Raw genomic sequence first — 23,829 nt, 5'->3', positions numbered from 1 at the left:
TTCTATTAACATTTAGTAAATAGAAAATTTGTTGGACCGATGAAGACCCTCCTGACTATCATTGCTGAAACCTATACCAATGATTATTAAGAAAGACAATTTGAAGTGTAGGATCACAGTTTCTCCCCAACCTGTGAAAACGTGAAGGTTTCAATGGTTTTGCCCATTTGTCGTGTTAATATAAACTGATGACTTGTAATGTTCCCTGGACTCAGACAGACACGGCTGTGGGAGCATGCTTATCTGTTTTCCCATTCTTGCCTATTCTGTAATATTCTCTGGACTCAGGCAGACATGGCTGTGGCAGCAAGCTTGTCCGTTTTGCCATTCTTGTCTATTCTGGAATATTCTCTGGACTCGGGCAGACATGGCTGTGGCAGCATGCTCGTCCATTTTCCCATTCTTGCTTATTCTGTAATATTTCCTTGGACTCGGGCAGACATGGCTCTAGCAACATGCTTGTCCGCTTCCCAATTTTGTCTTTTTGAATGCATGCCGAATAAAACTTTCTTTTTGCTTTACTAAACTTTGTGATGTTTTTTCCCCTACAGCACCTTACAGAAATAAAAAGAATTCTAAAAGAATACCCTGAACAAGCTGAAAGTACTGAAGAAAAAATTCAAGCCTCGAGTTGCAATAGTGAAGGATTCCATGGGGAAAATATTAAATGACGCAGGAAGCATCAAAAGAAGATGGAATGAATAAAAGAATAATTACATCAAAAGGAATTAGTTGACATTCAACCATTTCAAGAGGTGGCATATGATCAGGAACCAATGGTACTGAAGGAAGAAGTCCAAGCTGCACTGAAGGCACTGGCGGGAAACAAGGCTCCAGGAATTGATGGAATATCAATTGAGATGTTTCAACACACGGATGCAGAGCTGGAGGTGCTCACTAGTCTATACCAAGAAATTTGGAAGATAGCTATCTGGTCAACTGACTGGAAGAGATCCATATTTACACCTATTCCCAGGAAAGGTGATCCAACCAAATGCAGAAATTATAGAACAGTATCATTAATATCACATGCAAGCAAAATTTTGCTAAGGATCATTCAAAAGCGGCTGCAGCAGTATATTGAAAGGGAATTGCCAGAAACTCAGGCCGGATTCAGAAGAGGACATGGAACCAGGGATATCATTGCTGATGTCAGATGGATCCTGGCTGAAAGCAGAGAATACCAGGAGGAGGTTTACCTGTGTTTTATTGACTATGCAAAGGCATTCAACTATGGGGATCATAACAAATTATGGATAACACTGAGAAGAATGGGAATTCCAGAACAGGCAAGTGCTCATAAGGAACCTGTATGTAGATCAAGAAGCAGTTGTTCAGACAGAACAAGGGGATACAGAGTGATTTAAAGTCAGGAAAGCTGTGTGTCAGGGTTGTATCCTTTCACCATACCTATTCAATCTGTATGCTGGGCAGATAATCCGAGAAACTGGACTATATGAAGAAGAACGGGGCATCAGAATTGGAAGAAGATTCATTAACAACCTGCATTATGCAGATGACACAACCTTGCTTGCTGAAAGCGAAGAGGGCTTGAAGCACTTACTAATGAAGATCAAAGACCACAGCCTTCAGTATGGATTACACCTCAACATAAAGAAAACAAAAATCCTCACAACTGGACCAATAAGCCACATCATTATAAATGGAGAAAAGACTGAAGTTTTCAAAGATTTAATTTTCCTTGGATCCACAATCAACATCCATGGAATCAGCAGTCAAGAAATGAAAAGAGGAGAGCGGAGCCAAGATGGCGGACTAGGCAGACGCTACCTCGGAGCCCTCTTACAACAAAGACACGGAAAAACAAGTGAATCGATCACATACATAACAATCTACGAACCCTGAACAAAAAACATAGATTTAGAGACAGATTTAGAGACGGAGAACGAACTAATACGGGGAAGCAGGGATTGTTTTCAGAGCCTGGAGCCAGCGTACCAGTCAGGTATGGCACAAGCACAGAGAGCTGCTCCACCCCCCTGAACTAACCCCAGGAGGGGGACCAGCCGGTTCCGCAGGCGGCGTGGGACGCAGCCAGTAGGAGAAGTCCCCGGGAGGCAGTGACTGGTCTTGGAACGGGGAGAACAGCGTCCCAGCCGGGACACTCGGTCACGGCACAAGCATGGGGAGCTGCTCCACCCACCTGAACTAACCCCAGGAGGCAGCTCAACTGGTTCGCGGGGGCGGCACGGCAACGCGGCTGGAGGGACGAGAAGTCCCCGGGAGGCAGCGACTGATTTTGGAGTCGAGAGTGCACCATTCCAGTAGGGGAGCCTTGACGCTGGGCGTGGGGCTGGAAGCGGAGGATCTGACCTTGACTCCAGCGGGCCAGACCCCCCGGGGGCAATCTCCACACAGCCAGCACACATAGGCGACGCGCCCCGCGGGTATCTCAGATATAATAGTCATTCCAAGCAAGACAAGCAACTCTGGCTATATTCTGAGGTGCTACTCTCCTATCTCTCTGTTCCCTCCCCCACCCTCCCCAGGCGGCTTCATTAACATCCAAATAGCCTGAGCCAGAGGGAGAACTCTGATACGGATCTGACTGCATTTTTTTTTTAGCGGATTTTCTGGAAAAACTAGTTTCCCAGTGATGGCTCGGAGACAACAATCCATATCAAACCACTTAAAGAAGCAGACCATGACAGCTTCTCCAACCCCCCAAACAAAAGAATCAAAATCTTTCCCAAATGAAGATACAATCCTGGAATTATCAGATACAGAATATAAAAAACTAATTTACAGAATGCTTCAAGACATCACAAATGAAATAAGGCAAACTGCAGAAAAAGCCAAGGAACACACTGATAAAACTGTTGAAGAACTCAAAAAGATTATTCAAGAATATAGTAGAAAAATTAATAAGTTGCAAGAATCCATAGAGAGATAGCATGTAGAAATCCAAAAGATTAACAATAAAATTACAGAATTAGACAACGCAATAGGAAGTCAGAGGAGCAGACTCGAGCAATTAGAATGCAGACTGGGACATCTGGAGGACCAGGAAATCAACACCAACATAGCTGAAAAAAAATCAGATAAAAGAATTAAAAAAAAATGAAGAAACCCTAAGAATCATGTGGGACTCTATCAAGAAGGATAACCTGCGGGTGATTGGAGTCCCAGAACAGGGAGGGGGGACAGAAAACACAGAGAAAATAGTTGAAGAACTCCTGACAGAAAACTTCCCTGACATCATGAAAGACGAAAGGATATCTATCCAAGATGCTCATCGAACCCCATTTAAGATTGATCCAAAAAGAAAAACACCAAGACATATTATCATCAAACTCACCAAAACCAAAGATAAACAGAAAATTTTAAAAGCAGCCAGGGAGAAAAGAAAGGTTTCCTTCAAGGGAGAATCAATAAGAGTAAGTTCAGACTACTCAGCAGAAACCATGCAGGCAAGAAGGGAATGGGACGACATATACAGAACACTGAAGGAGAAAAACTGCCAGCCAAGGATCATATATCCAGCAAAACTCTCTCTGAAATATGAAGGAGAAATTAAGATATTTACAGATAAACACAAGCTTAGAGAATTTGCAAAAACCAAACCAAAGCTACAAGAAATACTAAAGGATATTGTTTGGTCAGAGAACCAATAATATCAGATATCAGCACAACACAAGGTCACAAAACAGAACGTCCTGATATCAACTCAAATAGGGAAAGCACAAAAACAAACAAATTAAGATTAATTAAAAAAAAAATACACATAACAGGGAATCATGGAAGTCAATAGGTAAAAGATAAAAATAATCAAAAAGAGGGACTAAATACAGGAGGCATTGAACTGCCACATGGAGAGTGATACAAGGCGATATAGAACAATACAAGTTAGGTTTTTACTTAGAAAAATAGGGGTAAATAATAAGGTAACCACAAAAAGGTATAACAACTCTATAACTCAAGATAAAAGCCAAGAAAAACGTAACGACTCAACTAACATAAAGTCAAACACTATGAAAATGAGGATCTCACAATTTACTAAGAAAAACGCCTCAGCACAAAAAAGTATGTGGAAAAATGAAATTGTCAACAACATACATGAAAAGGCATCAAAATGACAGCACTAAAAACTTATTTATCTATAATTATGCTGAATGTAAATGGACTAAATGCACCAATAAAGAGACAGAGAGTCACAGACTGGATAAAGAAACAGACTGGATAAAGAAACACGATCCATCTATATGCTGCCTACAAGAGACACACCTTAGACTTAGAGACACAAACAAACTAAAACTCAAAGGATGGAAAAAAATATATCAAGCAAACAATAAGCAAAAAAGAAGAGGAGTAGCAATATTAATTTCTGACAAAATAGACTTTAGACTTAAATCCACCACAAAGGATAAAGAAGGACACTATGTAATGATAAAAGGGACAATTGATCGGGAAGACATAACCATATTAAATATTTATGCACCCAATGACAGGGCTGCAAGATACATAAAACAAATTTTAACAGAATTGAAAAGCGAGATAGATACCTCCACAATTATAGTAAGAGACTTCAACACACCACTTTCGGAGAAGGACAGGACATCCAGTAAGAAGCTCAATAGAGACACGGAAGACCTAATTATGACAATCAACCAACTTGACCTCATTGACTTATACAGAACTCTCCACCCAACTGCTGCAAAATATACTTTTTTTTCTAGCACACATGGAACATTCTCTAGAATAGACTACATATTAGGTCATAAAACAAACCTTCGCAGAGTCCAAAACATTGAAATATTACAAAGCATCTTCTCAGACCACAAGGCAATAAACCTAGAGATCAATAACAGAAAAACTAGGGAAAAGAAATCAAATACTTGGGAAATGAACAAAACCCTCCTGAAAAAAGACTGGGTTATAGAAGACATCAAGGAGGGAATAAGGAAATTCTTAGAAAGCAACGAGAATGAAAATACTTCCTATCAAAACCTCTGGGACACAGCAAAAGCAGTGCTCAGAGGCCAATTTATATCGATAAATGCACACATACAAAAAGAAGAAAGAGCCAAAATCAGAGAACTGTCCCTACAACTTGAACAAATAGAAAGTGAGCAACAAAAGAATCCATCAGGCACCAGAAGAAAACAAATAATAAAAATTAGAGCTGAACTAAATGAATTAGAGAACAGAAAAACAATTGAAAGAATTAACAAAGCCAAAAGCTGGTTCTTTGAAAAAATTAACAAAATTGATAAACCATTGGCTAGATTGACTAAAGAAATACAGGAAAGGAAACAAATAACCCGAATAAGAAATGAGAAGGACCACATCACAACAGAACCAAATGAAATTAAAAGAATCATTTCAGATTATTATGAAAAATTGTACTCTAACAAATTTGAAAACCTAGAAGAAATGGATGAATTCCTGGAAAAACACTACCTACCTAAACTAACACATTCAGAAGTAGAACAACTAAATAGACCCATAACAAAAAAAGAGATTGAAACGGTAATCAAAAAACTCCCAACAAAAAAAAGCCCTGGCCCGGACGGCTTCACTGCAGAGTTCTACCAAACTTTCAGAGAAGAGTTAACACCACTACTTCTGAAGGTATTCCAAAGCATAGAAAATGACGGAATACTACCCAACTCATTCTATGAAGCCACCATCTCCCTGATACCAAAACCAGGTAAAGACATTACAAAAAAAGAAAATTATAGACCTATATCCCTCATGAACATAGATGCAAAAATCCTCAACAAAATTCTAGCCAATAGAATCCAACAACACATCAAAAAAATAATTCACCATGATCAAGTGGGATTTATACCAGGTATGCAAGGCTGGTTTAATATCAGAAAAACCATTAATGTAATCCATCACATAAATAAAACAGAAAGACAAAAACCACATGATCTTATCAATTGATGCAGAAAAGGCATTTGACAAAGTCCAACACCCATTTATGATAAAAACTCTTACCAAAATAGGAATTGAAGGAAAATTCCTCAACATACTAAAGGGCATCTATGCAAAGCCAACAGCCAATATCACTCTAAATGGAGAGAACCTGAAAGCATTTCCCTTGAGAACGGGAACCAGACAAGGATGCCCTTTATCACCGCTCTTATTCAACATCGTGCTGGAAGTCCTAGCCAGGGCAATTAGGCTACAAAAAGAAATAAAAGGTATCAGGATTGGCAAGGAAGAAGTAAAATTATCACTATTTGCAGATGACATGATTATATGCACAGAAAACCCTAAGGAATCCTCCAGAAAACTACTGAAACTAATAGAAGAGTTTGGCAGAGTCTCAGGTTATAAAATAAACATACAAAAATCACTTGGATTCCTCTACATCAACAAAAAGAACACCGAAGAGGAAATCACCAAATCAATACCATTCACAGTAGCCCCCAAGAAGATAAGACACTTAAGAATAAATCTTACCAAGGATGTAAAAGACCTATACAAAGAAAACTACAAAGCTCTACTACAAGAGATTCAAAAGGACATACTTAAGTGGAAAAACATACCTTGCTCATGGATAGGAAGACTTAACATAGTAAAAATGTCTATTCTACCAAAAGCCATCTATACATTTAACGCACTTCCGATCCAAATTCCAATGTCATATTTTAAGGGGATAGAGAAACAAATCACCAATTTCATATGGAAGGGAAAGAAGCCCCAGATAAGCAAAGCACTACTGAAAAAGAAGAAGAAAGTGGGAGGCCTCACTCTACCTGATTTCAGAACCTATTATACAGCCACAGTAGCCAAAACAGCCTGGTACTGGTACAACAACAGGCACATAGACCAATGGAACAGAATTGAGAACCCAGACATAGATCTATCCACGTATGAGCAGCTGATATTTGACAAAGGACCAGTGTCAATTAATTGGGGAAAAGAAAGCCTTTTTAACAAATGGTGCTGGCATAACTGGATATTCATTTGCAAAAAATGAAACAGGACCCATACCTTACACCATGCACAAAAACTAACTCCAAGTGGATCAAAGACCTAAACATAAAGACTAAAACAATAAAGATCATGGAAGAAAAAATTGGGACAACCCTAGGAGCCCTAATACAAGGCATAAACAGAATACAAAACATTACCAAAAATGATGAAGAGAAACCCGATAACTGGAGCTCCTAAAAATCAAACACCTGTGCTCATCTAAAGACTTCACCAAAAGAGTAAAAAGACCACCTACAGACTGGGAAAGAATTTTCAGCTATGACATCTCCGACCAGCGCCTGATCTCTAAAATCTACATGATTCTGTCAAAACTCAACCACAAAAAGACAAACAACCCAATCAAGAAGTGGGCAAAGGATATGAACACACATTTCACTAAAGAAGATACTCAGGCAGCCAACAGACACATGAGAAAATACTCACGATCATTAGCCATTAGAGAAATGCAAATTAAAACTACGATGAGATTCCATCTCACACCGGCAAGGCTGGCATTAATCCAAAAAACACAAAATAATAAATGTTGGAGAGGCTGCGGAGAGATTGGAACTCTTATACACTGCTGGTGGGAATGTCAAATGGTACAACCACTTTGAAATCTATCTGGCGTTATCTTAAACAGTTAGAAATAGAACTACCATACAACCCAGAAATCCCACTCCTGGGAATATACCCTAGAGATACAAGAGCCTTCATACAAACAGATATATGCACACCCATGTTTATTGCAGCTCTGTTTACAATAGCAAAAAGCTGGAAGCAACCAAGGTGTCCATCAATGGATGAATGGGTAAATAAATTGTGGTATATTCACACAATGGAATACTACGCATCGATAAAGAACAGTGACGAATCTCTGAAACATTTCATAACATGGAGGAACCTGGAAGGCATTATGCTGAGCGAAATTAGAGGCAAAAGGACAAATATTGTATAAGACCACTATTATAAGATCTTGAGAAACAGTAAACCTGAGAAGAACACATACTTTTGTGGTTACGAGGGAGGGTGGGAGAGGGTTTTTTATTGATTAATCAGTAGATAAGAAATGCATTAGGTGAAGGGAAAGACAACACTCAATACATGGAAGGTCAGCTCAATTGGACTGGACCAAAAGCAAAGAAGTTGCCGGGATAAAATGAATGCTTCAAAGGTCAGCGGAGCTAGGGCGGGGGTCTGGGGAACATGGTTTGCGGGGACTTCTAAGTCAATTTGCAAAATAATTCTATTATGAAATCATTCTGCATCCCACTTTGAAATGTGGCGTCTGGGGTCTTAAATGCTAACAAGCGGCCATCTAAGATGCATCAATTGGTCTCAACCCACCTGGAGCAAAGGAAAATGAAGAACACCAAGGCCACATGACAACTAAGAGCCCAAGAGACAGAAAGGGCCACATGAACCAGAGACCTACATCATCCTGAGACCAGAAGAACTAGTTGGTGCCCAGCCACAATCGATGACTGCCCTGACAGGGAGCACAGCAGAGGACCCCTGAGGGAGCAGGAGATCAGTGGGATACAGACCCCAAATTCTCATAAAAAGACCAAACTTAATGGTCTGACTGAGACTAGAGGAATCCCGGCAGCCGTGGTCCCCAGACCTTCTGTTGGCCCAGGACAGGAACCATCCCCGAAGACAACTCATCAGACATGAAAGGGACTGGTCAGCGGGTGGGAGAGAGACGCTGATGAAGAGTGAGCTAATTATATCAGGTGGACACTTGAGATTGTGTTGGCAACTCTTGTCTGGAGGGGGGATGGGAGGATAGAGAGAGAGAGAAGCCGGCAAAATTGTCACGAAAGGAGAGATTGAAAGGGCTGACTCAAGAAGGGGAGAGCAAGTGGGAGTAGGGAGTGAGATGTATGTAAACTTATATGTGACAGACTGATTGGATTTGTAAACGTTCACTTGAAGCTTAATAAAAGTTAATAAAAAAAAAAAGAAATGAAAAGAGGCATTGCATTGGGCAAATCTGCTGCAAAGCACCTCTTTAAAGTGTTCAAAAGCAAAGATGTCACTTTGAAGACTAAGGTGCACCTGACCCAAGTCATAGTATTTTCAATCGCATTATATGCATGTGAAAGGTGGACAAGGAATAAGAAAGACCAAAGAAGAACTGATGCCTTTGAACTGTGGTGTTGGTGAAGAATACTGAATATACCATGGACTGCCAAAAGAATGAACAAATCTCTATTGGAAGAAGTACAAGCAGAATGCTCCTTAGAAGTAAGGATGGCAAGACTGGGTCTTACATACTTTGGACATGTTGTCAGGAGGGATCAGTCCCTGGAGAACGACATCATGTTTGGTAGAGGGTCAGTGGAAAAGAGGAAGACCCTCATCGAGATGGACTGACACAGTAGCTGCAACAATGCGCTGAAACAACGATTGTAAGGATGGCGCAGGACCGGGCAGTGTTTTGTTCTGTGGTACATAGGGTTGCTATGAGTTGGAACCAACTCCAGAGCACCTAACAACAACAACAGGAACAATTGTGTGAAAACAATTTAGATAACCTATATGAAAGAGACAAATTCCTAGAAATACACAAACTACCAAAACTAACTCAAGAAGAAACAGAAAATCTGATTAGACCTACAATAAGTAAAGAGACTAAGTTAGGAAACAAAAAACTTCCAAAAAAGAAAAGCCCTGGACCAGATGGGCTCACAGTGAATATTACCAAATGTTTAAAGAAGAATTAAACCAACTGCTCTTAAACTCTTTCAAAAAATGGATGAGGAGAGAACATTCCTTAACTCATTCCATGAGGTCAACATTACCCTGATACCGAAAAAAATACCAAAGCCAGACAAAAACATCACAAGAAAAGAAAATTACAGACCAATTTCTTAAACACAGGTGCAAAAGTCCTCAATAAAATACTAGCAAAGCAAATATCAAAAACACACCCACTGCACGTAAAATGGTACAACCACTTTGGAAATCAATTTGGCGCTTCCTTAAAAAAACTAGAAATAGAACTACCATATGATCCAGCAATCCCACTCCTTGGAATATATCCTAGAGCAGTAAGAGCTGTCACACGAACAGATATATGCACACGCATGTTCACTGCAACACTGTTTACAACAGCAAAAATATCGAAGCAACCAAGATGTCCATCAACAGATGAATGGATAAATGAATTACGGTATATTCACACAATGGAATACTACGCATGGATAAAGAACAATGATAAATCTGTGAAACATTTTGTAACACGGAGGAATCCGGAAGGCATTATGCTGAGTGAAATTAGTCAGCTGCAAAAGGACGAATACTGTATGAGACCACTATTATCAGAACTCAAGAAACGGTTCAAACAGAGAAGAAAATATTCTTTGACGGTTACGAGAGTGGGAAGGGAAGGAGGGAGGGAGAGGGGAATTCACTCATTAGATAGTAGACAAGAGCTAATTTAGGTGAACGGAAGGACAACACATAATACAGGGGAGGTCAACACAACTGAACTGGGAGGTCAACACAACTGAACTAAACCAAAAGCAAAGAAGTTTCCTAAATAAACCGGACACTTGGAAGGCCGGCGTAGCAGGAGCAGGGGTTTGGGGACCATGGTTTCGGGGGACATCTAGATGAACTGGCACAATAAAATCTATTAAAAAACATTCTGCATCCCATTTTGGAGACATTTCTAAGATGCATCAATTGGTCTCAACCCACATGGAGCAATGCAGAATGAAGAACACCAAAGACACAAGGTAAGTATGAGCCCAGGAGTCGGAATGGGCCACATAAATCAGAGACTACATTAGCCTGAGAACAGAAAACCTAGATGATGCCCAGATACAACCGATGACTGCCATGACAGGGAACACAACAGAGAATCCCTGGTGGAGCAGGTGAGCAGTGGGATGCAGACCTCAAATTCTTGTAAAAAGACCAGATTTGATGGTCTGACTGAGACTAGACGGACCCCAGAGGTCATGGTCTCCAGGCCTTCTGTTAGCCCAAGACAGGAGCCATTCCCAAAGCCAACTCTTCAGACAGGAATTGGACTGGACTGTAAGACAGAAAATGATACTGGTGAGGAGTGAGCTTCTTGGATCAAGTAGACACATGAGACTATGTGGGCAGCTTCTATCTGGAGGGGAGATGTGAAGGCCGAAGTGGACAGAAGCTGGCTGAATGGACACACAGAATACCGGGTAGAGAGAAGGAGTGTGTTGTCTCATCAGGAGGAGAACAACTAGGAGTATACAACAAAGTGTATACAACGTTTTGTATGAGAGATTGATTTGGTTCGTAAACTTTCACTTAAAGCAGAATTAAAAAAAAAAAAAAACCCACTGCCATCAAGTTGATTCCGACTCATAGTGACCCTATAGGACGGATTAGAACTGCGCCCATAGGGTTTCCAAGGAGCGGATGGTGGATTTGAACTGCCGATCTTTTAGTTAGCAGCCAAACATTTAACCACTGTCTCACCAGAGCTGGATATAAAAATGATTATACCCCATAACCACGTGGGATTTATCCTAGGAATGCAAGGTTCATTCAGCACGAAAATAAATCAGTGTAATATACCACATTAATAGAATGAAGAGAAAGAAGAGCACATAATCATCTCAATTGATGCAGAAAACACATCTGACAAACTGAACATCTTTTCAGGAGAAGAATGCTCAACTAATTAGGAATTGAAGGGAACTTCCTGATAATGGGTTTCTGTGAAAAATCCATAAGTAACACCATGCTTAAGGGTAAAAGACCTCCTAAGATCAGTTATCACTATCTGTACTTTTACTCAACACTGTACAAGAAGTTCTAGCCAGGGCAGTTAGGCAAGAAAAGGAAATAAAATGCACTCAGACTGGAAAGGAAGAAGTAAAACTATCTCTACTCGAAAATGATATAATCTTATAAACAGAAAACCCTTAAAAAATCCACACGTGAAAAAAAAAAACCGTTAGCACTAATAAATGAGTTCAGCAAAGTTGCAGGATATAAAATCAATATGCAAAACTCACTTGCATTTCTATACAATAGCAATGAACAATCTGAAAATGAAACTAAGAAAACAATTCCATTTCAATTTCATTTCAAAAAGAATAAAATACTTGGGAATAATAAACAAAAGAAATGCAAGTTTTACACACTAAAATCTACAAATCATTGTTTAAAGAAATTTAGGACGATCTAAACAAATGGAAAAGACACTCCACGGTCACGGATCAGAAGACTTAATATTGTAAAGATGGCAATATTCCCCAAATTGATCCAGAGACTCAATGCAATCCCTATGAAAACTGCAACTGCCTTTTTTGCAGAAATGGACGAATGGATCCTAAAATTCATATGGAAATGTAAGGGACTCCAAAGAGCCAAAATAATCTTAAGTAGAGCAAAGCTGACATTTCCTAATTTCAAAACCGCAAAGCTGCAGTAATCAAGCCAGCGTGGTACTGGCATAAGTATAGACACAAAGATCCATGGAATGGAAGAGTTCAGAAATAAATCCTTATATTTACGGTCAGTTGATTTTTCCAACAAAAATGCCAAGACAAATCAATGAAGAAAGAATAGTGTTTTCAACAAACGGTGCCAGGAAAACTGGCTATCCATACACAAAGGAATGCATTTGGACCCATATCTCATACCTGGATTACACAGCTAAGTGGTCAACTACTACCCAGAAATACCTCAGAAGACAAGCCTAGTGATCTGTTCCTGAAAGGTCACAGTCTTGAAAACCCAATGAAGCAGTTCTACTCTGCACACACGGGGTTGCTGTGAGTAGGAACTGACTACAGCAACTAACAACAATAACCTTACATCATATACAAAAATTAACTGAAAGGGCTCAAAGACCTAAATGTAAGAGCTACAACTCTTAGAAGAAAGCATAGGTACAAATCTTTGTGACCTTGGAATAGGCAATGGTTTCTCAGATATGACACAAAAAGCACAAGGAACAAAAGAAAACAAATAAATTGGACTTTATCAAAATTACAACACTTTTGTGCTTCAAAGGACACTATCAAAAAAACGAAAAGACAACCCACAGAACGGGAGGAAGTATCTACAAATCATATATCTGTTAAAGGTCTAGTATCCAGAATACATAAAGAACTCTATGACTCAACAATAAAAAGACAAATAACCCAATTTAGAAATCGGCAAAGGATATTCCTCCAAAGAAAGGATATATCTCCAAAGAAGATACTTCTCCAAAGAAGATATACAAATGGCCAAAACACACATCAACATCATTAGTGATCAAGGAAACACAAGTCAAAATCACAATGAGATACCAATTTATACGCACTAGGGAAGCTACTAAAAAAAATAATAACTTGTTAGAGAGAAGGTAGAAAATTGGTACCCTCATACATCATTGGTGGGAATGTAAAATGGTGCAACCTCTATAGAAAACAGTTTGGCAATAAGTTTGAAATAAGTCAATCACAAAAGGACAAATATCATATGAGACCACTATTATAAAAACTCATAAACAAGTTAACATACAAAAAGAAACCACCTTTGATGGTTATGAAGGAGGGGAGGGGTGGGAAGGAAAAATACTAAACAGACAATAGATTAGCAGTAACTTAGTGAGGGTAAGACAGTACACAATACTGGGGAAGTCAGCACAACTTGTCCAAGGCAAGGTCATGGAAGCTCCATAGATACATCCAAACTCCCTGAGGGACCAAATTACTGGGTTGAGTGCTGTGGGGACCATGTCCTTGGGGAACATCAAGCTCAACTGGCACATCAGTTTATACAGAATATATTCTACACCCTACTTTGGTGAGTACTGTCTACGGTCTTAAAAAGCTTGCGAGTGGCCATCTAAGATCCTCCGTTGGTCTCATCCCATCTGGAGCAAGGGAAAATGAAGAAAACCAAAGACACAAGAGAAAGATTAGTCCAAAGGACTAATGGACCACAGCTACCACAGCCTCTGCCAGACTGAGTTCTGTACAACTAGATGGTGCCCAGCTACCAGTACCAACTGCTTTGACAGGGATCACAATAGAGGGTTCTCAACAGAGCTGGAGAAAAATGTAAAATAAAATTCTAGCTCACACACACACAAAAAAGACCAGGCTTATTGTTCTGACAGAGACTAGAGAAACTCCTAGAGTATGGCCCCCGGACATCCTTTTAGGTCAGTAATGAACTCACTCCTGAGGTTCACCATTCAGCCAAAGATTAAAAACAAAACAAGACTAAATGGGCACATCAACCCAGGGGCAAGGGCAAGAAGGCAGGGGGCAAAAGGAAAATTTGTAATGGCGAAACAAAAGTCAAAAAGGGGAGAGCGTTGACATGTCATGGGATTGGCAACCAATGTCACAAAACAATAATACACAAAAACAATGTGTATTAACTGTTTAATGAGAAACTAATTTGCTCTGTAAACCTTCACCTAAAGTACTATAATAAATAGGGTTACCATCCTGCCTTCCCCCCCGGCCCCCCAAAAAAGTTAAGCACACCCAGCAATTCCATTCCTAGGTATACACCCAAGATAAATGAAAACATATGTTAACACAGAAACTTGTACACAAATGTTCACAGCAGCATTATTCATAATAGCCAAAAAGTGGAAACAATACAAATGTCTGTCAACTGATGAACAGACAAAATATGGTATATCCATACAATGGAATATTATTCAGCCACAAAAAGGAATGAAGTGCTTGCTATATGTTACAACATGGATGAACCTTAAAAACATTAAGCTAAGTGAAAGAGGTCATACACAAAAGGCCACACAGGGTATGGTTCCATTCATATAAAATGTCCAGAATAGGCAAATTCATAAAGACAGAAAACAGATAAGTGGTTGCCAAAGAATGGGAGGAACGGAGAATTGGGACTGACTGCTAACAGATATGGGGTATCTTTTGGGAAAATGTTCTGAAATTAGTGGTGAATGTTCTGGAATTAGATAGTGGTGATGGTTGTCCAACACAGTGAATATACTAAAGACTACTGAGCTGAACATTTTAAAAGGGTGAATTTATATTATTTAATTATGTCAATAGAAATATAAGAAATGTTTTAAAAAGCAGAGCAGTGTTGTGCCATCCTTGCCTCCAGGTCTCATTTAGCAAAAAATCACCAAGGTAAAAATGTTTAAAAATGTTGCTTAAACTTGTTGATATACATTCTTTAAAAGATGCGACTATCTCAACATAATCTTAATACAAACAGCATTTGATTTATATTCCTTATGCCATAAAACATAAAACAAACTATCTCTAGTTGATAAATAATTCCATATTAATCAAGTATATATTTCACTGCACGAAAACAAAATTACGTGCTATCTGGGAGAAAACATGCTGTGCACGGGACTAGAGCAAATGCTGCAAAGTTTGACTGCCCCCTCCATGTTTCTACTGCCAGTCCTCAAAACAGTACATTCTGATTACCATTGTTTTTATTTAAGAAAGGGACCTAAAGTCCAATATGTGAATCTGAAATCATCTACCACCCCACAAAAAGCTTCTCCTCTTGTAAAATCTATGTCAGTGAATGACCAAGTTGCCACAGCCAGAAACCTGCGAGTCGTAGACTCCTCCTCTCTCTCACCCTTCACTCTAATCAACCCCACCCATTTTAGCTAACTCCTAAACATTTTCCCATTCAGTACTCTCTTCTCTCTCTCTACTATGACTAGTCTGTCTCTCCCATAAGCCTTGTTTCTAGTTTTGCCCCCCTTACATCTTACCTCCATGTTACTATCTGGAAAACATAAACCAAAATCCAACCACTGAAAATCCAATGACTCTCCAACACCTACAGAGCTTGGAGCTTATGTCTCCAGCAACCACCATTGCCCATCACTCTCTGAGCCCACTTCACACTCTAGCAATACAACTCGGCTGCTAATTGAATGGTTGGTAGTTTGGATCCATCCAGCAGCTCCCTGGGAGAGCGATCTAGCGATCTGCTTCCATAAAGGTTACATTCCAGAAAACCCTATGGGGAAGTTCTACTCAGTTAAGTGAGATCACTATGAGTCAAAGTTTACTCAAAGGCACCTAAAAACAATACAGCTTGTAGGAGTCTCTGGGAGGTGCAAAAGGTTAACAGCTGGGCTGCTAACAGGAAGTTTGGAATTCCATCCTGAGATGCCTGGGAAGAAAAGCCTAGAGATCTATTTCCAAAAAATCAATCACTGAAAACCCTATGGCGCACAGTTAAACTGTGACACACATGGGACACTGCCATGGACTGAATTGGGTCCCCCCAAAATATATGTCAACTTGGCTAGACCATGAGTCCCTGTGTTGTGTGATTGTCCATTATTTTGTCATCTGATGTGATTTTCCTGTGTTGTAAATCCTACCTCTATGATGTTAATGAGGCAGGATTAGAGGCAGTTATGTTAATGAGGCAGGACTCAATCTACAAGACTAGGTTGTGTCTTAAACCAATCTCTTTTGAAATATAAAAGAGAGAAGCAAGCGGAGAAACAGGGGATCTCATACCACCAAGAAAGCAGTGCTGGGAGCAGAGTGAGTCCTTTGGACCTGGGGTTCTTGAGCAGAGAAGCTCCTACACCAGGGCAAGGCTGATGACAGGGAGCTTCCTCCAAACCCCACAGAGAGAAAGCCTTCCCCTGGAGTTGACACCCTGAATTCGGACTTCTAGTTTACTAGACTGAGAGAATAAACTTCTCTTTGCTAAAGCCATCCACTTGTGGTATTTCTCTTATAGCAGCACTAGATGACTAAGACAGGCGCCAAGAGTCGGAATCAACTCCACAGCAACTGCTTGTAGCTTCCTGCATACCTCATGCTGTCCCGTGACTTCTCTGCTTAAGCTATTCCCTTATAACCACTCATGAAACCTTCCCTAACCACCCAAGAAATTTCTCTAGCACTTTGTATTTATGCTTTAGTTTTTTTTTTTTTTTTAAGCATTCATCACTTTCTACTTTGTACAATTTTCTTGTGTTCTCTCCCTTGACAGCATAGCACTAGCGGCCAAACTATATCTTAGGTCATTTAGAATCTCCAAAGAGCAGTCTCTATCTGTATATATGAGCACTACACACACAACAGATGCACGGTTAAATGAATGAATGAATGAACAGCATGACAACAAAACCAAACCCACTGCCCTCCAGTCGATTCCGACTCATAGCGACGCTACAGTACTTTTTAATTCACCTAACAAGAAACTATAATCATAACTGCTTCATGATTTAAATGCATTTTTTTAAACTTTAAGACAAACAGTTTTTAAAAACATGCCTCTAAACATGTCAATAAACATTCCTATAAACGCTTCAGGAGAAAAACTCCTGCAACTTGATCATAAACTGAACCTGAGGAAAACTAAGAAATTTAAAAAAACTGTAAGCTTAACTAGCTCCAGATTTTACATTAATAAGACACAGAAAAGAGCAATCTGACCATGGAAAGCATCTCAAAACAGCATTTTTTATTGGGGGAAAAAAAATGCAGACGTGGAATCTCAACTCCCCGCCCAAGCTTAGTTGTCCTTTCAAGACAAGAAGTTTAATCACTGAAAGGGGCTCACTTCAGAGGGTCAGTCTTCACTGATCCCTGCACAAAATAACATGATGGAAAAACTAATTCGTCTAGGAATTAGGAAATATTTACCACCCCTCTGCAAGTCCAGCTAAGCAAACGCCTTCTTCATCTTCCTGAACAAACACCAATTCCTGATCTCCAGATCCCTTTCCACCACACGAAAAGCTGTCCAAGCACCCTGCGAACCTGGCTACTGCTTTGGACACAGGCCGGAGCCCGGCGGCAGGTGAAGGCTGGCCTCAGGACCTGCGACCACTGCTGCTCAGACCCCAAAATAAGAGACCCCTGCTTCCTTCCTCGGGCAGCTCCCGTGACCCCTGGGCCAATTAACCCTGATCGCGCACGGACTCACCCCGCGCAGTTTCTCCAGAACCAGCCCTAAGTACTGCTGAGGAGTAGCCCTGGGCCCCTCCATCGTGCCAAGGCTGCCTGGGCTGTCACGGCTGCAGCCACGGCCTGGCCCGGCCACAAGAAGCTGGTAGGAACACACAGCTTTGCGTCCGGAACCCGAACCCGCACCCGGCGACCGGAACAGACCACCGCGGAGCCGGCTGCAGGGTGAGCGCTAGGGGACGGGCGCCAACAGGCCTTCCCGTGCCCAAGCTGCCAACCAAGGAGACGGGGCCTCCACGTTACACTTCAGGTACTGGGGATCTGGAGCTCTGAGCCCATCCCTCACAAGCCTGCAACGCTCCGCGCCCCCTCCTCCAACTCAATTTGGTTTCGGCCGGGCGGCCGCGGGGAGGCGGGGAAGCTCGCGTCGCGGTAAACTTCCTCCCCTTCCTCGCGCGAGGTTCGTAGACGTGTCCGGGTCGTTTGTTCTTAAAGGGACCGGCGCTCTACCTGGCGAAGCCGTCTACCCTTGGAGGTGGAGGGCCTTGAGGCTGAGAGAGTGGGGTTCGGCCTCAGAATGCTCAACGCTGTGGACCGCCCACCCTGAAGATCAGCACTAATGGCCCCGGAGGCCCTGACTCAGGTGGCCGCGGCGGCTGCGAGGCTTCTCCGAGAGGTCCCTCGGTGCAGCCTCACGGGGTGAGCGCGGCGCGCCCCCTCGGTCCAGGGTCCGACGCCAAGCCCGGTCCCAAACCTAGCATTTCCCTCCAGCCACACCAAGAGCCTGCCATCTGCACTCTATCCGAAGCCCCGGCGGCGGCGTACCCCGTGGGACCCCGCCGGCCCAGGGAAGCCGGCAGCCGCCTTCATTCTTGTCAGAAAATGACGCCGGTGTGTCCTGCCAACCGTGTCCGGACTTTGGACAGGAAAGCGACTCAGGTCAGCTCTAGTCTGGACAGAGTTTAATCTCTCCCACGCAAGAGAGCATCGATCGGGTCTCCTCCGCCCAACGGAGGATTCCAGGGGTTTACCCACTTTTACCTGAGTTACCTAGGCAAAACTGTCTTAAACTCCATTATCTCCTAGTTTCTTAAATGCTAAATCAGGCTCTTGTGGACCTTGGCTCAGCGCATGCTCTTCTGTGCTGAGAAAGGGAGCTAAAAGAAGAATTTGTCTTCTAAATTTAGGACTCTATCTTTAGATCTGTTGAAATAAAGTACTGAAGACTGAATTTGTACGTGGAAGAGTGTTTTAGCTGACGTAGCTGTTAAGTATATCCATCTCTCATATATGTTCCTTGTCAGTATAATCATGCTCACCAAAGTCGGCCTTCCAGCTCAAGCCCAAAAACTCAAAAAGCAGATATTTCTTCCCAAGCCAGTCACCCAAGAGATCACTCAAGAGATAAACAAAATCATAAATCCTTAGGAAATTTTCTAATTTAAGCTCTTGCCGCAACAGAACTGTTGTGCCAAAAAGAATCTAAAAATGAACCCAGTTCACACCAAGTGATTTTCAGAGGCTTAGTTTTTCTAAGCTCAAAGGGTTATCTCCCGGTTTACCAACCACATCAGCCTAAGGAGTTTCAGGAACTGCCAGTATCAGAGAGGAGCAGACATTGCTTAATAATTCTCCATTTTGAAGGTATTACACAACCTTAACTCACATAGGACAGTGTGTTTTGAAATTAAATTATGTGAATAGCTTATTAAGGTCAAAACAACCATAATCAAAATTTTAGGTTTAGAACTTCGAAGAAACTTCTAAGAACAAGCCTTAGAACAGTGTGTGCCTCAATTAGAACGTTGTATTACTCAATAAAAATTCTTCAATGAGTCAAGTGTTTTCAGGGACCTCCAGAATCATTCTCAGCTTTTAAACCAAACCCAAACCCATTGCCCTCAAGTGGATTCCAACTCATAGCAACCCTATAGGACAGAACAGAACTGCTCCGTAGGGTTTCCAAGGAGCAGCTGGTGGATTCAAATTTCTGACCTTTTGGTTAGCAGCAGGCTCTTAACCACTGCACCACCAGAGCTCCTGTTTCAGCTTTTAGGACTTGTTTATTTATAATCTGTAACATTATATATATATTCCCTTCCCTCCCTAATGCAATCTGGGCCCATTTCCAATTCTTCAATAATTATTCTAAATATTGTGAAAAATACAGATTGGGGCAAAAGGAAATCCAAAAATATATAAACACCTCAAAGCTTCCCCCATAGCAAAAATACAGTAAAACTTAACTCACTGCCAGGTTCCAAACCTAATTTCTTTTCTGTGCACTTAATAGTCGTAGAAACTTACCTCTTCCTCTAGATCTTTCAATTCCATTTTTTTAAAAACTCATGTTAAAATATATTAACATGTAAATAAAGTTCTACCAAGCACCTTTTATCCTTGAGAAAGATTGTAGATTCTAATACATCCTGCACTCTTCTGTTTCCACACTGACTGTGACCTGTTTTGACATTTGTGTGGTAAAGGGGTGCTGCAGGTGGAGTTGTGACTACCAACCCATTATCCAATTTCATGGACATCGCTCCTTGTTAGAATATATGTAATATATATATAACATATACACACAAAAACACATATTTATGTTTTCTTAAATATTGCACATATTACTACCTTCTTAAAATCTACACTTGAAAAGAATAATCCTGAATTTGGTAACTGGTAAAAACTAAATCGAACATTTTATTCTATAGTTTATTCATATATAGGAATCCCTGGTGGTGTAGTGGTTAAAAGCTATGGCTGCTAATCAAAATATTGGCAGTTCAAAGCTACCAGGTGCTCATTGGAAACCATATGAGGCAGTTCTACCGTGTTCTATAGTGTCCCTATGAGCTCAAATCAAGTCCACAGCAATGGAGGGAGGGATTCATATGTAAATCTACTTTTGGGTCTGTGAGAAACCGTTATTTCCTTCAATTAGAGCACAAGATTTTTTACTATGTAGCAAGTATTTAAAGATTGTTTTCCATAAGTAGGCATGAGGTTTTACTGTCTTATACAGAATTTGCTTTAAAGGAATGGAGAACAAATGTTTTTAGTGTTTGTGACAGCTACCAGAAAGCACCCAAGAACATTGGAAACATGCTAACCAGTAAACTTTGCCTACAACCTAGAAACTGATTTCCCCTATGAAGGGCCCCATTAGTTACTCTCATTTAATTAAATAGGCAATGTCACAGACTGTAAGAGCTAGTCCTTTGGAAGAAAATCAAACAAAATTGCTGAGCCAAATTTTCATTCTCTGAGTACTAGTGATGTAAGTGTTGTTCTCAGAACAATCAGGAGCTACCGGTTGAACAAGGTCTGGGTAACTTCCATTGTTTAATCCACAATTAAATGAAGCATTCTAATAAAAAATGTATAAACAGTACAACTCGAAGAATCTCATCAATTATAACACAAAATAGATAAAAAGCAGTGTTGATTCCTATTATTTGAGCAATACAATGAAATTATCTTTACAAAATCTAAATAAAATTACCAGTGAATTGAAACAATTACCTGAAACATTTAGGCAAGAAGGAAAAGAAACCCTTTTTCACTTGAACTTAACTGCTGGTATTCAAAACTATACTGTGGTTGCTTAATGGATTCAGATTGTTAGAATTCTAGATCTAAACTCATCAGAACATTTAGTCCAAGGATTATTTTAATGCCCTATATAGGACAGGGAGCCCTGGTGGTACAGTAGTTAAGAGCTTGGCTGCTAACCACAAGGTCAGCAGCTTGAATCCACCAGCTGCTCGTTGGAAATCCTATGGGGTCACTATAAGTTGGAATCAACACGATGGCAAAGGGTGTGGTATATAGGCCAGGCAGTTACAATAACTGTAAGGAATTGCTTGAGCTTCTTGTTTTCCTATCAGAATAGAAGACTGTATGTTACAGTCTTCCACTTAGAACCTAGAAATACGGCACTCTGTAAATGTTGACAACTGATTCATAATTTTTAGAACAATGGACAAGCCAGTTTTGACCAGTAGCCTGTGATCCAGTCTCAGCTCCTGATACTAGCGTTTTAAAACTGAGACATCCCCGAGTATAAACAATTTTCCGAGGTTACAAGTTAATTAATGAACATAAATTTAAATTCCGTATGGTGGTGTAGTGGGTAAGTGCTACGGCTGCTAACGAAAGGGTCGGCAGTTCGAATCCACCAGGTACCCCTTGGAAACTCTATGGGGCAGTTCTACTCTGTCCTATAGGGTCGCTATGAATCGGAATCGACTCGACAGCACTGGGTTTGGTTTTTTTGGTTTTAATGCCTAAAGAATTTCAGCCAAAATGGTTCAGGTAAAATGTATTTGACTATATTTACTGATTCCACAAAGATACATATACTTAGTATATACCTTATTAAATAAGTATTTTATATAGAGATGAATATCATGTACTGATTAATAAATCATTTGTTCAATTTTATAACCTCACTAGAATAATTTGTAGGGGCAGAGAATGACAGATGAGAGATACATCAGCAGGACATACCAATAAGAAGAATCAATTCATGGGAGTTGAGAATTTTATTATTACTATTGTCATAATCATTATTTTCGTTTTTGTTTTTTTCCCTTCTATGCTAAAAAAAAAATAGGGCAGTAAATTAACCACTTTTCTGGGCTTACTTGCCAGGTAATCTCAACTGTCTGGAACCTAGCAAAGAAATAAGGTTAGAAGGCCTGGGAAAGCAAAACAGTGTATGTCATTAAGCCCAGTTTTTACATCTCTGATCACAGTCAAGGCACCACCATCTACTGTGGTTACCTTAGCTAGAAATCTGGTAACAGTTATCCTCCTTAGTTCCTTTCCCTCTCCCGCTGCATTCAATCAGCCATTAAGTCCATGAATTCTATCTACAAAAGATGTCTCCAATTTGTCCTTTCAATCATCTCAACAACCACTATCATGTATTAGTAAAAAAAAAACAAAAACATTGCTATCAATTGATTCCAACTAATAGGGACCCTACAGGACAGAGTGGAAGTGCCCCACTGGGTTTCCAAGGTACGGCTGGTGGATTCAAACTGCTGACCTTCTAATTAGCAGTCAAGCTCTTAATCACTGTGCCACCAGGGCTCTTGTATTAGGTGAGAGGTAAAAAATATGGCTAATGAGCCAATCCAACCCACAGATTGTTTTGCTTGCTACACATAGTATTTTTTCTTAAATTAGACTATTTGCCAGCATTAAAAATTGGGAGATTTCACATAAAAATCCAGATTTCCAGCTTTCCTTGAAAAATGAGAAGATCTGGCAACACCAGGCGGAAGGTAAGTACTAGCTACATCTCTTAGACAAGACCTACACTCTTCCAGTCAGCTATAGTTCTCACCTTTCCCTGTGCTTCCCTCATTTCAATTGAATTTATAAACCCTAATATAGATCCTCACCATTTACTTCCTGAACTAATGCCAATAGCTTATTCACTGGGCCTCTGGCTCCAATAGCTTATTCACTGGGCCTCTGGCTCTATACTCCTTCAATCCTGTTTGATAATGTTGACAGGTAGAATTTATAAATGAAATGTTATCATTTTATTCCCTGCTTAAGATTCTTCACTAATGCCCCATCATGTACAGGACAGAGTTCAACCTGCTACCAGAACATGCAATGCTATTCCTGATTTGATCCGTGTATATATAGGCAGCCTCGCCCTATATTCAATCAGAGTGAACTGCTTATAAACCCACTGCCGTAGAGTCTATTCCAACTCATAGCGACCCTATAGCGACCCTATAGGACAGAGTAGAACTGCCCCATAGGGTTTCCAAGGAGTGCCTGGTGGATTTGAAACGCTGACCTTTTAGTTAGCAGCCAAACTCTTAACTACTATGTGGCCAGGGTTTCCAAACTGCTAATAGTTCTCCAAAAATGCCATGTTCTCTCCCACTTCTGTACTTTTAAAAACACTGTGTCCTCAATCTAAAGTGTCCTTTCTTTGTCTAGCTAACTCCTACTCTTC

General features: G+C 40.5%; 1 protein-coding gene across 3 annotated transcripts in view; it reads right to left on the bottom strand.

Annotated features, from left to right (window-relative positions):
• MIA2 (MIA SH3 domain ER export factor 2) overlaps window positions 1-23,829 on the bottom strand; it is a 117,535-nt gene that overhangs the window by 70,964 nt on the left and 22,742 nt on the right. Inside the window, exon 1 of one of the 3 annotated variants that reach the window (XM_010588605.3) lies at window positions 17,866-18,272. The exons of 1 other annotated variant lie outside the window; for it this stretch is intronic. In XM_010588605.3, the coding sequence (XP_010586907.1) occupies window positions 17,866-17,928 (63 nt within the window). In that variant the 5' untranslated portion in view covers window positions 17,929-18,272. Of the gene's footprint in view, window positions 1-17,865; window positions 18,273-23,829 lie in introns of those variants that run through there. One more of the 3 variants, XM_003408475.4, reaches the window with a different exon arrangement.

The sequence above is a fragment of the Loxodonta africana genome, chromosome 10 (genome assembly GCF_030014295.1).
Source record: "Loxodonta africana isolate mLoxAfr1 chromosome 10, mLoxAfr1.hap2, whole genome shotgun sequence".
Taxonomy (NCBI): Eukaryota; Metazoa; Chordata; class Mammalia; order Proboscidea; family Elephantidae; genus Loxodonta; species Loxodonta africana.
The sequence above is the reverse complement of the archived record's forward strand: the minus strand, read 5'-3'. Positions and strand labels throughout refer to the sequence as shown.